Source organism: Dioscorea cayenensis, chromosome 15 (assembly GCF_009730915.1).
Source record: "Dioscorea cayenensis subsp. rotundata cultivar TDr96_F1 chromosome 15, TDr96_F1_v2_PseudoChromosome.rev07_lg8_w22 25.fasta, whole genome shotgun sequence".
Classification (NCBI taxonomy): domain Eukaryota; kingdom Viridiplantae; phylum Streptophyta; class Magnoliopsida; order Dioscoreales; family Dioscoreaceae; genus Dioscorea; species Dioscorea cayenensis.
The window spans coordinates 4,892,206-4,905,743 of record NC_052485.1 but is presented as its reverse complement, the minus strand read 5'-3'; the positions used below and the strand labels follow the sequence as shown (position 1 = coordinate 4,905,743).

Below are 13,538 nucleotides of genomic sequence, written 5' to 3'. Positions count from 1 at the left end.
CCATTTTTTTCTTTGATATTGAGAAATGAATATTCCATTACTTCTGCAAGCGTTCTTTGTGCATGTGAATGCATGATCACAGAATCATAATTTTGAATGAAATATGAACAAACATTTTATGTGGCATTAAATTTAAAACAAAAAGAAAAGTGTAGTAATCTGGTCTTATTAAATTTCAAATTTGCAAGTAAAGTACTTATTAATCACTAAGATTTAAAAGCTACAAATTAATTAGGAGAAAAAAGAAAAAGCACAGCAGCAAAATCACTTGGGGGATGAACAAAGTTGAGAGACAAGCTGGACAACTCCTTTCATGGGTGCATCATTCTGTACAATGTAAATGATAGGGATGAGTTGGAAAGGTGGAAAAAAAAAAAAATAGAAAACATGTCGGAGAACTTTTATAAATCGGTTACTTGTTGCTATAGAATATCGAAAACCCGCCCGCTCACCAGATATACAATGTCAAAAGCTTCACGATAATTCTCCAGAGAGTCGGCAACATTTTCATTCCTGTGCAAGGAAAAGAATGGCTTAGTTAATTGTACCAAATAAAGCAAAGCACATGACACAAAAATAGAAAAGATAACATGTTCTGTTTCTGAATATTCCCGTGTTTGGAATACATACATCTCGAACATAAATTTCTAGAACTTGGACTCGCATACAATCCGCTGGCTGTATAAGAATCATCGCTAAACTGATGAAGCACCAGCCTGATTTAATTTAACTACTGTATGGAATCATTCCATTTTCAAGTATACTGACAGATTTAATGAGAAAGTTGCACCAAATGGAATAAACCATGCACATGCAAGAGCAATCAGAAACATAAATTGACAGCACAAAATTTGTTGGTGGCTTAATGATTTGGAAATAAAAAGATGAATAACTACTTACAGGAATCCAACAGCAATTCGATTTTCGTAGTTCAAACCATCAGACATGCCCAAATCTCCAATATGATCACCAAGGAGCAGGACATTTTTCCTTGCCTTCACCGAAGCAAAATCATAGTCTAATCCGTTAGGATCTCCTAATTTTTCATGAACAGGGGCTGCCATATCCAATGCATGCTCGTTTTTATTCAGAACATGAATTGTCTTTCCTGAAATAAATATTAAATTACGAAAAGTAGTTCAGGTAATACAAAAAATTTACACGATCATCAAGGTAACCGAAAGCCATTCTCCTTGAAAAAATGGGGAAGAGAAAAACATAAATAAGAAGCTTATAACAAAAAAGAAAAACAAGAAAATAAAAGAAATGGTAATCCAGAATATTATGCTGGGTTTACACTCCGGAACTCTGATACACCACATTAAAAGGAGAAAAATATTCACTTTAGTATTGGCTTAAATCAATCAATTTTAATCAATATAGCGACAATGCAAATGCTCAAGAAATCGGCTAAAAGTATTTAAAATACCATCAAGGGAAAAAAGGATGATGTAGGAATTACCTTTAAAGCCTATAAGTTGACCATTGCCATCAAATACCATCCTGTTAGAGACGACCTTGATGTTCTTGAAAGTTCGATGAAGTCTCTGCCTGAAAACCTGGCAGAAAGAGGATTGTGTAAATCATCAAAACTATGAAAGAAGGAAAAAACGCACTAGATATCATGTGACTGACCTCTTCAATAATATCGGCAAGGCCAGCAGAAAACACTAGAAGAGGCACACCTCTCTCCTGCATTTTAAAGGAAAAGTAAAATAAAAAAAGGATGTTTACCACTAGACATAACACTAAACATGATTTCCAGACGTCAGTTCATTTACTAAGACATGCATGGAATGCTTTTAACTAGTTTACATCTTGGTTCATATATTGGGGTGACAGAAGTCCAATAGAAAGATATAACAGAGAAAATGTGCACAACATAGTAAATTAAAGTTGATATATTTTGTTTTGACTTGTGATTATGGGGTATCACCATCAACAGTAGATTGAGCATTAAGATCCAGTCATTCAGTAAAGAAGCAATATTGCTCTATGCCTCAAGGTGCAGTGGTCCAGCAATCCATTTTGTTTGCCATTTGGCACTCTTATGTTATAATTAAATTTCTAGAAGAAGTTCCTATCGTGAAAACTAAAAAATAAAAATAAAAGCCAAAAGAATATAGAACAGACAAAATAAATTTCATGTTAATAATATGGCAAAATCTAGTATTGTATGCTAAAAAATATACTTCTCTTTTCTGAGACAATATGACAAGATGGCATCATACCTCCAAGAATTCAAACAGCTCGAGCACACCATCTCTAAATGCAATATTAGCATCCAAAACAGAATCTTTTATTGCTTGAAAAGTCAGGCCTCCCTCAACAAGAAGACCATGTGTCTTTCCCCACCTGCAATTATAAGATCATATTTGAAGATTGCCGGACAATTAAAAGTTACAAAGTCATCGAACATATAACATTATACAAAAACAAAAAACTTGAGAAATGAGAATATGGAACAAAACAGGGAAAGGACGATGCCCAGGTCTCAAAGATGAATCAGGATCTCAACACAAGAAAGTGAGTATACAACTGTACATTGTAATAAAAATACAATTGTATAGGCCTTAGGAAACGCCAGTGGCAGCGTTAAGTTGTAAGGAAATCAAATTTTCAGAAGCAAAGAAAATAATCGAGCTAAAGTAAAATCTACAAGCCTGAAATTTACCACTATTATGATGGGTGAAGATTTAAATTGCACACTATAAGAATGCGCATTGGCATTAAGCGGACAACTAAATAATATGACCGAAAATCCACCTAAAAGAAAACATATCACAAATAAACATCAGCTAACATGGGACATCAAAAGAAAGAAAGTGCTACGCACAAGCTCCTTAATTCTTTACCACGATATCAGACAGTGAAACAACTGATTGTAAATAATATGCTTCAAAATACTGATGAACAATTAGATGCAAAGAAACCACTTAAAAAACACATCTTTACCAAAATATATCATCAAGAAAGACATGAAAACCAGAAAAGCAAATGCGAAAAGCCTCCAAAATCAAATTGCAGCGAAGAAATCACAGGCAGAACAAGCAGAACTCTTACCACTCCTCCATAATCTTTGCCTTCTCTGCAATAGGTATTGTCGGAGAGATCTCCAGTGGATGATAATACTCATACAAAGCCTTTCTTTTCTCATCAAACTCCGGGTTCCCCTGCCGCAACAACCCATGGCTCGCTAATCAAAACACAAAAACACAAACCAACATCAATAATCCCTTCCACCTCAAAACAAAACAAAAGAAAAAACTCACAATTCAAGAGCAAAACAGAAGCCTACATTGCCCGCGGACACCATCAATCCAGTACCTCGTGAGCGTGCAATCAAAATCAGCAATCACCTGAGATTTCTCAAGCATAACCAGAATGAAACAGCACCAACAATGAAACTACAGTGAAGTACCTGAAGTTTGCCGGTTCCAGCGATACGGATCGCATCGATCTTCTTCCGGAGGGATTCAGGGTCTCCGATCACTATTTCCACGTCCATAAATGCTCCCGTCGAGCTCACAGGAGCGATGGGGATGCAGCGGTTGCCGTGAAAGCAAGCTCTGGAGGGAGATGGAGCGGTGCCCGTGAGGTGTTTGTGAGAATGCTGGAATGAAAAAGAGGAGCCGCGCGGGATAAGAGCGCTCGTGCTGGCGATGGCGCGCAGGGCTCCGGGAAACATAGGACGTGTGAACCCAATGAGCCCAGTGAGGATGGCTCTTGCTTACTTTACTGATTTGGTAGGGTTTTTACTTTTTAATTATTATGAATATTTGTTAAAATTATGGATGTCTGGTGTAGCAGCCCGCCCGTATTTTATTTTAGTAACCCCCAACAATGTGGCAGCAGTCGGTATTGTTATTAATTCACCTACCAATGTATTTTGGACTGTTTGATTGAATTAATTTTAATTGTTTATTTATCTCTTGAATGATTTTTAAATGCTTTCTCATTTGTTATGAATACGAGATATATATATATATATAGAGAAAAATAACTAAGGAAAAAGGTGAAATAAACTTGAGGTGTTTGGTGTTCTTTTTCTTTTTTTATATCATTTATGTTTTTTTGGTTATATTATATTATTTATATTGAGGATGGCTATCAGTAATATTTACAATGTTTATATATTAACAATAGATTATAACCGGTTCTTCACTTAAGGGTTTGTCAAATAACATACAAGTAAAGAAATGCACCACTTTACAGTGGCTAATCGATTTATTTAGAATTTATTCATTTGGGCAAACACCACCTGGTGTAATGAAAGCCGAGAAAGTACACACCCATAAGAATTTATTATACGTGGGTCCAAGAACAGTGCATTAGCAGTTTAGCACTAATATTAAATAGTTATCTCACTAATTTTTAATTTCATTTAATTCCGTGTTTAATCAGGGGAAAAAATTCAATTTTTTCCTATCATATTATAAATCTTTCTATATTTGTTATTCAGTTTTTATATTGCAAAATAGTGGCAAAAATTAAAATTTATAATTAATTGTGAAGGTGAAATATTTTGGAGAATGATTAAAAAAAGTGACTTTATATATATATATATCGCTCAATATTCGGTTTGAGTGAAAACTTTTGAAATAGAATTTAGCTTCAAATAAAATAAAATTAAAATGTGAACTTGATGAAAGTGTCAGTTCCCGTCAGAGCAAAATGAATATATAAAATGACAAAATTAATCCATTTGGACGAAAGTGGGGAAACAGAATTAGAGATGACAATTTCTACCCTACTCAACGGGTATACTCGTACTCATAATCGGTTAAAGAGGATATTATCCTCTATGACCGAGATGCAGTGCGATGTAAAGGGAGTATTATCCGATTAGTTTTTGAGCAGATGCGGGTCGGGATAAAGGTATGCCCCTATCCCTACCCTGCACCCTTACCCTGCAGACAGTACCGGGTGAAAACGCACGTGCCATACTCTCATATATATATATATATATATATATATATATATATATATATATATATATATATATATATATATATAATTTTTTATTAAACTAAATATTTACTCATAATTTACTCAATATCTATATTCATGGTGATTAATTTGCTCTTAATATATTATTTTAAATTTTATTTAAATTCTATATTTATATTTGATAATATTATCAAAATTTAATTTTAGATATATATTAAGAATCATAATTAAATTAAAAAATAAACAAATATAAAAAATAATGTTATAATAATTTATTATTATAAATTATAACAACATCCTGAAAAATAAGATACTAATAAAAAATCAATTGGATATAACTTATGAGAATTACTTATAATGTTTTTTTATATTCAAAAATCTTACTATATATTTATAAAAATTTGAAGTCTATATAAAAATATAAATAATAGATATATGAAAAAAATTTTTAAACAAAAAAACCAAGATGGTTAAACATGAACAAAAACAAAAGGTAGAGTTACCATTGAGTCATAAATAGAGCGTTATTTTTTTATGTGATTATATAATTTAAGATAAACAAATATATATCAACTTGTAATTTTGAATTTATGGACATGTGTTTAAAGATTGTAATATTATGTATAATTAATTTATTTTTATTATTATTTAAATTTAATTCGATAATTTGAACAACGAGTAAGCGGGTACCCTGCGGGTAAGAATAAGGGTATGATTTTTTTTACCCTGAAGGGTACAGGTAAGGGTATGGGTATGGGGTATGGGTTACGGGTACGGGTAAGGGTTTTGGCATACCCTACCCACACCCTACCCGTTGCCATCCCTAGCAGAGATAAGCATATGACCATAGTGAAAAATGTGAAAATAATTAAATTATTTTTTATAGATGTTAAACTAAATATTTTTTATAATGCTAATCCAACTTTTTGTTGATATTAATAGATGAGATGATAATTTAGGATAATTCATATGACATGGAAAATTAGTCAATGATACTTAAATAAATAGGAAAAATTGCCAAGGTAACCCTTTATATATATATATATATATAATATGTGAATATAACTCTGTAAATAATATAATTATGGATATTTCATGTAATATATACACATATTTTTTAATTTTTTATTAGTATATATGCAAATACAAATTCACTAATAAAAATTTGAGAAACATTTTTCATAAATACATTATAAAAAGCTTAATGGTTCATCTAACAAAAAAAAAAAGTACATAGTCCAAAAATTTCAGTTTATAACCCTCACTAAAATCAATTGTAATATATATTAAAAAATCAATGGTCTCTAGGTATATATCTTTTCACTTCACATATACTGTGAAAATATAATAGAAATTATATAAATTTTGATTTGTATATTAATAAAAATAGAATTTTATTTTTATTTGTGAACCACTTTTAGTAATGTTAATTTTATTTTAAGTATAAAATAGAGTAATCTGAAATTTTTGATATATAAATATATAAATACATATTAACTCATCATTAAACATTTTTTATTTAGCAAAACAAATTTATTTTTTCAAAAATATACTGGTAGAAAAAACCTAAAAAAAAAACATGGCCATATAAATATAAGTTAGGAACTTAGGAGTTACATCACACTTTTTTTTAATTTATTATTATTATTATTTTATAAGATGGCCATATAAATATTTGACTTTACTCCCACAAATTATCTTTGTTTGTAAAAAAGAATATATCCATATCTTTTTTTTTTTGGTTAACTTTATGTCAACTTGTCATCCCATAAAAGCACATCCACATCATTCAAGGTACAATTCCTTATGAAAAACAATTTACACTTTAATGAGAAGCTTGACCTCCATTTTAAAATGTCTCTTTTCAACAATATGTTTTTTTGGCCTTCTATATTATTTGTCAATATAAAATTATTTTGAAAAACACACTAGAAACATATATTCATGATATTTATTGTTATGTGTAAACTAAAAAAAACATTTCAAAAACTTAAAAAAATTTACAAAATAAATTTGTACTATTTATAATTTAAAAATATATTATGTATTTTTTTTTTAACAAAGCGTTGAAAAAAAAGACAACGAAAGTGCACTATAATAACAAGCTATATAAAATATATTATATCGAGTAGCTAATATATATTTAAGATGATATAACATGGATCACAACCCAATACAATTCATTCAACGTAATACTTAATGAACAGTAAAGAAGCACTACTATACAGTATTTCTATAATATCATATAATATTTTATATAATAATACTGTATAATACAAATGTCAAGGGGTTTTGATCTCTAGACTGTTTATTCACCATTTAAATTAGTACTACTTGGCTACCGGTGGTTCTCGAGAAAATATTTTAAATTACAGATAATACAGTTAAAAATATTCAAATTTATTAATTCAAATAAAACTCAAAGGTGCCTTTCATTTCCAACCTTCTATTCCACAGTGTTGATTCCTTTGCCGTTGGATCACACGCCCAGCGCACAATCCAACGATTCGCTCTCTACCCAATCAAAATTCAACACGTATTAAACCAAAATCCATCCATCCATCATCCGTGCATTCAAAGTCATCAATCCAGTGACATAACCACGAGCAAACTCAGAAGATCCACCGCACGTATGCTTCGAGATCAGAACTGACACCCAAGTCTAGGCAAATGGACGGTGGATATGGTGTGCAGGAAATTAACTCGATCTCGAGGCAAGTTGAGAGATCAAAGAAAGCCACGTGTCTCTGATTTTACTCGTGTGGATTGATCTTCACGTAGGCACGTGAGTACATGCGCACTATTGACATCCACCGCAGGTGTGCCTTGAGATCGGAGTCGAAGCCAATGGACGGTGGATACTGTGATACGGACGTGATCACTGAATTCCAATCGGGTTTTGGATTCCGATGCGGGGGATTAATGAGCCCCAATTCGTCGTACCGACTTTTCCACGATTGCTATTTGGTTCGCATTCGGAGAGCGGGAAGTGCGAAAACTCGAACGAGAGCGAGAGCGAGAGCTCGGAGTCATGGCGAGCGCCGGCGAGGTCGAGGGCAGGTCACCGGCGGAGAAGGGCGTGCAGGACTCTGATGTCGTCACCGTCGAGCTCCCGGCCCCTGATGGCTGGAAGAAAAAGGTCTGGTTCTTGATGTTTCTTTGTTTTGTTTTGGTTTTTTGGCTGAGTTTTTGTTTTCCCTGCTGTGATTTGTTGTTTAGATGTGTAATTGAGGTGTTTGGGATGGGTTATTTTGATGGCGGTTTGGATTGGTTGAGTTCTTGGATTTTGTTTCTAGGGTTTTGAAGGTGTTTTCTTGTGATTGTGGATTGGGTTTGGGGTGTGAGCATGGTTAGGATCTGGGATTATAGGTTGGAATGTGGGATCATGTGCGGTTTGGAGTTGACTGGATTTATAGCTTGTCCGGTTCTTTGATTTTGGTTAATTTCCATAATTCTAGTTGGGAGGACGTGTACCTTATAGCGTCCTTCGCGTTTGCTTTGTTTTAGTTGTATTTTATTTATTTTGGGCATAAATTTTGTCCTAGCAACAATCAAGCCTGATGAGTTGGAATGTGGAATCTTGTGTGTTTTGGAGTTGACCAGATTTATAGGTTGTCCAGTTCTTTAATTTGGTTTATTTTTAAAATTTTAGTTGAGAGAAGGCGTACCTGATCATTTGCTATGCGTTTGCTTTGTCTTACCTGTGTTTTATTTATTGTGGACATAATCTGGTGTTTCAAGCTGTAATTAATCCTTTTTGCTGGAACTGTTATAATGTCTTAGACCCCGATTTTTTTTTTAATGTCAGTTTGGGTTGATTGAGTTCTTGGTTTTGTGTCTAGGGTTTTGGAGGTGTTTTCTTGTGATTTTGGATTGGTTTGGGGTTGGAGAATAGGTATGGAATGTGGAACCTTGTTTGGAGTCAGACTGGATTTATAGGTCGTCCAGTTATTTAATTTGGTTAATTTTCATAATTCTAGTTGGGAGGATGTGTACCATATCGCGTCCTTCGCGTTTGTTTCATTTAAGCAGAATTTTGTTTATTTTGGTCATAATTTGTTGTTTAAAGAACAATCAAGCCTTTTCTGCTGGAAAGGTTTTATTTGATATTTATTTCAGTTCTGGGCTGCTAAAGGTCTTGATTTGGGTCCAAGATTTTTGGTGTGCTTTTCTTGTGATTGTGGATAAATTATGGTTAGTGAAACTTCTAGGGTCCTGTGTTTACTGTTCATAATTTGGAATAGTGTGAGACTGGGAGTTGAGTAGATGCCTGTCTGTGTGATGCTTGTGCTATGCTGAGTCACTATGCAGTTTTCCTTTAATTTCATGTGATGGAAGTAGATAAACTACCCATATTCTTAATTGAGGAATGTGACATAATTCACTAAGAGTTTGACATTATGAAGTAAACCAACAAATTGCCATGGAAACATAAATATGAAGGACATATAGATACTGCCATGTCCAGAAAACAGTCTGAGGTAGTAACTGGTATAGCTGTGTTCTAATTCCTTTGTTTTTTTTAAATCCTTTTGTTGTACCAAAATGTGATCATAAGCAATAGAGTTTTTTGCTTTGGAAAAGCTAAATGGAATGATTACTTGCTTGGGTTATGATCAATGTTATAATTTTCTTTTGACTATGTGATCTTTAAATTTGTTATTGAAAATATTTTAAAGATTATTTTTTTTTTAATTAAAAATTTTTTCCCTGAATTTTTCCAATAACAAATTTAAAAATTAATTAGATTATCAATTATTTTGATTCTTTAACCTAAAGAATTTTTAAAATAATCAACAAGTTCAACGACATTTTACAAGTGCATACATGCACTGTTATTTGTAAGAAAAAAGCATAAAATTAGAGAAAAATGGCGAGAGAAAGAGACGGTGAAAGAAAGAGATGGCAATGGAAGAAAAGGAAAATCAAAATACATAATTGATTTGGTGACTGAGGGGCAGAATCTCTCTTCTTATTCTTTTTCTATGTTTCTTTTCTCTTTTTGATTCTTCTTCTTGCTTTGATTTTTTTTTTAATTTTGGTATCTGCATCGTGGTGGACTCTTGGTTTTCTGCATGGGTTATTTATTTATTTATTTTTTAATTCAAAACTCCCATTAGGAATTTAAAAGCTGAATCATTGATCTTCATGATTCATATCGATTCATTAATTTTTGATCTATTTCGATTCTCCTATAAGACTCGAACCGTTGGGTTATCTAGAATTGTACAATTCTAACTACATTGATAATCATTCGGCCTTTCCTATTATTATTATTATTATTTTGCATAATTTTTTTAATTCTTTAATAGTTGATTTTGCTTTTGCTTCTTGACATCTTTCATTATTCTGTCTGTTTATATTGAGGTGTTTTTACTTTGGCTCCAATTCATTGCTAGAAAAATCTATTCTCTTCATTAGATTATTTTTGCATCATGAGCTAATTTTGTTTGTCCACATGTATATCAGATGTCTGTACTAAAATAATTTCAGTCATATAGACCCCTGTCAAGGGCCTTTTTTTTAATTGGATATAGTTTTCCCTTACATGATTTGGTAGGCATAATAGAAATATGTCCTGTTGGGGCCGTCACTGTTTGAGACTCATCAGCATCAAATAGTAACAGCCAATGGAGAATAATGTTTATATGATGAATCCAGCATCATTTTTTTTAATTGGATATTCAAATTATATAAGGTTACTCCTAGCCAATTGTTTCTTATAATTTATGGCTGGAAATTTGCAAATTATTGCCCAAACTAAGAACTCTCAAATTGGTGAAGTACTTGTAAATGGGGATCTTCATCTTTACCTTATTCAACTATGAGAATACTCTTTGAATTGAAGTTCAAATATCAGTCCTATTAAAGATAATTTTTTCCCATGTTGCATGAATATCATAACAGTTTTGGGTTGTTGCTGGCCTTGTCATGTTAGGGTTTTTCAAGAGAAACTCCCTTTTTGGATAGTGGAAAATAAGCTTACTTGCGAACACATGAAAAATTTTGAAATAACAGATTGATGAAATTTATGTGAGGAAATTTGCGTGGAACAGCTGGATTTTATTCTGATGCTGCTTTATTTTGTTTGGTCGGTGATGACATCATGCTTTTCATGGGAAAGGTTGGATAACTTTGTTTCTTTAAGATTTCAATATCAGATACATCTTTGAAAATTAGTGGCCCTATTTTTGTGATAATGATTTAATCGATACATATTAGGTGTTATCTTTTGCTTGAAGTCATTAAATTTTCTGGTCTTTGTCTATATTCCTTCTCTTAGTCAATGGTTTCAATGGATAGGACCACCTTTTTATTAGAAAAGGCTCTCTGTTCCCCACCATTTGAAGGAAATTGCCTCATGTTTCTTCTGGAAATTGCCTTATTAGTTTTTTGGTGTTATTTTGAAATGCCTAAGTTCTTTTATCGTACAATTCTCATTGAGGATAGGTGAATTTATTTTGTTTTATGGAAAATGCAGAATTGATTTTAGTGAGAAACTTCAGTTTCCTTTTTTTTCTAAACATTGAGGATGATTGGTTGTTTTAAATCGTTAGCAGTTGTGAGATATAAATTGTGTTTGATCTTGGATCCAATTTTATGTCTTCATGATCTTGTGGAGATTGTGAGTGCCTTAAGTGGGAGTGGAGAGTACAATGTGTGTGATTCAAGAAGATGAACGTAGGTTAAAAGCTTTAATAGATTGAGTTAATTTAAAAACGTCTAATTGATAATTTAATTGATAATTTAATTGATAAAAGAACCGATAAAAAATATTTTCTCAATTAAAATATGGACACAATTAAGCAGATGGTTAAGCATCTCATATCTGTTCTCTAGAAAACAATTATGATATGGCATCTTGACTTTTATTCTTTGAAATTTTTATTTCTTCATGATGATTACCACACCCCCCTTTTACTGCTGGTATTGTTTGTCTTGAAACTGAAGATAAAATAATTTGCAGAGTAGTGAATTTTTTCCTTCTTGAACTCAATGTGTGTACATAAAGTGAAACAAATGTTTTAAGTTCAGCTGCTTTCCAGTTGACCATGATTGTAAAATCTGACTTTGCCAGAATTAGCAACAAGATGAAAGATGCTTGTCATGAAATATGTTTATGCTATTTTACTAATGATGTTTCTACTGTAATTCTTTGCCATGAAAGATTACATGGGGATGCATTTCAAGTTCAAAAATGTTCTATTTTAGACTAATGTGTAAAAGAGCCGAGCATGAGTGAGCTAGGCTTGACTTGGCCATGCTCATGCTCCCCTTGAGCTAAGGAATCCGAGCTCATCCTGAGCTAAACTAGACGAGTTCAAGCTCAGCCCATTAAGAGCATGTCTTGTGAAGATGCAAGTAGATGGCGGAGAGCATGTCTTGTGAAGATACAAGGAGATGGCAGGTGCCAACATTGGCAACATCATGATCACGACCAGTCAAGGGGAAGAACATTATGATGGTGGCGGCTGGTGAGCGATCATGAGCAATCACAATCAGAGGGAGATGGTGGTGGCAGAGAGGTTGCCAACATCGCGGGGGGTGAGGGATCACGCAAGATTATAATTAGAGTAAAAGATAAGGGTGGAAAATTGCTATTAAACCCCCGCATAAATTATATTTGTTAGAGGCTTTTTATTATCTTTAATGAACATATCTTTTATTTAAGCCCTTGTTTAAATCTAATCTATAACTAAAATTCTATAAACCTTTTATCAATAAAAAAAATAATAAATATCACATATTTGAATACAATATAGCAGACTCGATGAACATATATATTGTAGTGTTATCAAGCATTATCTTTGACGTGTGGGTCTTGCAGTCAAGCTCCTTCCCTTTTTGCATTAAAGGGCCAATCTTTGTTTCTTTCAATATCGATAGGTTGATTATTTCACCCTATGAGAATTGTTTCGTGGATCCGCCAGAGTGTACTTGTCCCAATAAAGAAAATTTGAATAAGGTATGTTGGAGTGTGGGCATTCGAGATCTCATGAACGACTTTATTTTTGTGGATAAACTTTCTGGTCAGGCTTGTGGATGGATCTTTTAGATATGGATGTTTTAGATATATGGGGACTGGCCATTCACATGAGCATAATAAATCTGTACTCTAGTGTTCAACTTGGCCCTATTTATTGAGCTGGAAATCTCAGTTTAAGCCTGAGTCAAGCACTAATGACTTGGCTCATTTGATAGTCCTAGTTTTAGAACCATATATATATATTGGTTGCCTAAATTGTTGCTATCATGGTTTTATTCAGTACATGGTCGACAGTCATCAGCTTTGATTTCTTGTGGCCAAACTTGCCAATTTAGTAAATCGTTTTTTATTATTTTTATTTATTATTATTATAACAGCTTAATTTTCATGATAGCACATTTAATATAGAGCGTTCTATAAGTAGAACCTTTATTATAGAACTTCTTGACCTGGCTTCAGGAGGTATGAACAATGTTATGGATAATTTATTTCTTGGATAGCTTGTATAGAGGAGCTTTCAATTATGCATTTTTGAGTACAAATTACTAAATAGTACATGAATTTTTGTTAGCTCTAAATAAATTTCAAAAATATGTAAAGT

The 13,538-nt window shown here is 32.7% G+C and overlaps 2 protein-coding genes across 5 annotated transcripts in view; one reads left to right on the top strand and one right to left on the bottom strand.

Moving 5' to 3' along the window:
- Nucleotides 1-109: 109 nt before the first annotated feature.
- On the bottom strand, nucleotides 110-3,727 carry LOC120276914 (7-methylguanosine phosphate-specific 5'-nucleotidase A). 2 transcript variants are annotated; one of them, XM_039283650.1, is made up of 9 exons: nucleotides 3,422-3,726; nucleotides 3,299-3,359; nucleotides 3,064-3,196; nucleotides 2,232-2,355; nucleotides 1,636-1,692; nucleotides 1,463-1,559; nucleotides 901-1,108; nucleotides 453-513; nucleotides 110-327 (listed from the first exon to the last, which is right to left on the bottom strand). In XM_039283650.1, exons 1-9 carry the CDS (start codon nucleotides 3,686-3,688, stop codon nucleotides 265-267), a joined length of 1,071 nt encoding a protein of 356 aa, XP_039139584.1. In that variant the 5' UTR covers nucleotides 3,689-3,726; the 3' UTR covers nucleotides 110-264. The 2 variants fall into 2 exon arrangements, with proteins under 2 accessions (XP_039139584.1, XP_039139585.1); XM_039283651.1 differs by having other exon boundaries at nucleotides 111-327; nucleotides 417-513; nucleotides 3,422-3,727.
- Nucleotides 3,728-7,893: 4,166 nt separating this feature from the next.
- Nucleotides 7,894-13,538, top strand: part of LOC120277895 (methyl-CpG-binding domain-containing protein 11) — a 30,121-nt gene continuing 24,476 nt past the window's right edge. For all 3 annotated transcript variants that reach the window (XM_039284751.1, XM_039284753.1, XM_039284752.1), the window contains exon 1: nucleotides 7,894-8,089. In XM_039284751.1, the coding sequence (XP_039140685.1) occupies nucleotides 7,982-8,089 (108 nt within the window). In that variant the 5' untranslated portion in view covers nucleotides 7,894-7,981. The remainder of the gene's footprint in view (nucleotides 8,090-13,538) is intronic.

Coding starts and splice junctions, on each gene's coding strand:
- LOC120276914 (XM_039283650.1), bottom strand. CDS start 3,688: ATGTTTCCCGGAGCCCTGCGCGCCATCGCCAGCACGAGCGCTCTTATC. Junction 2,356..3,063: donor GCAAAGATTATGGAGGAGTG/GTAAGAGTTCTG, acceptor TTATAATTGCAG/GTGGGGAAAGACACATGGTC. Junction 1,109..1,462: donor TCAACTTATAGGCTTTAAAG/GTAATTCCTACA, acceptor TATTTATTTCAG/GAAAGACAATTCATGTTCTG.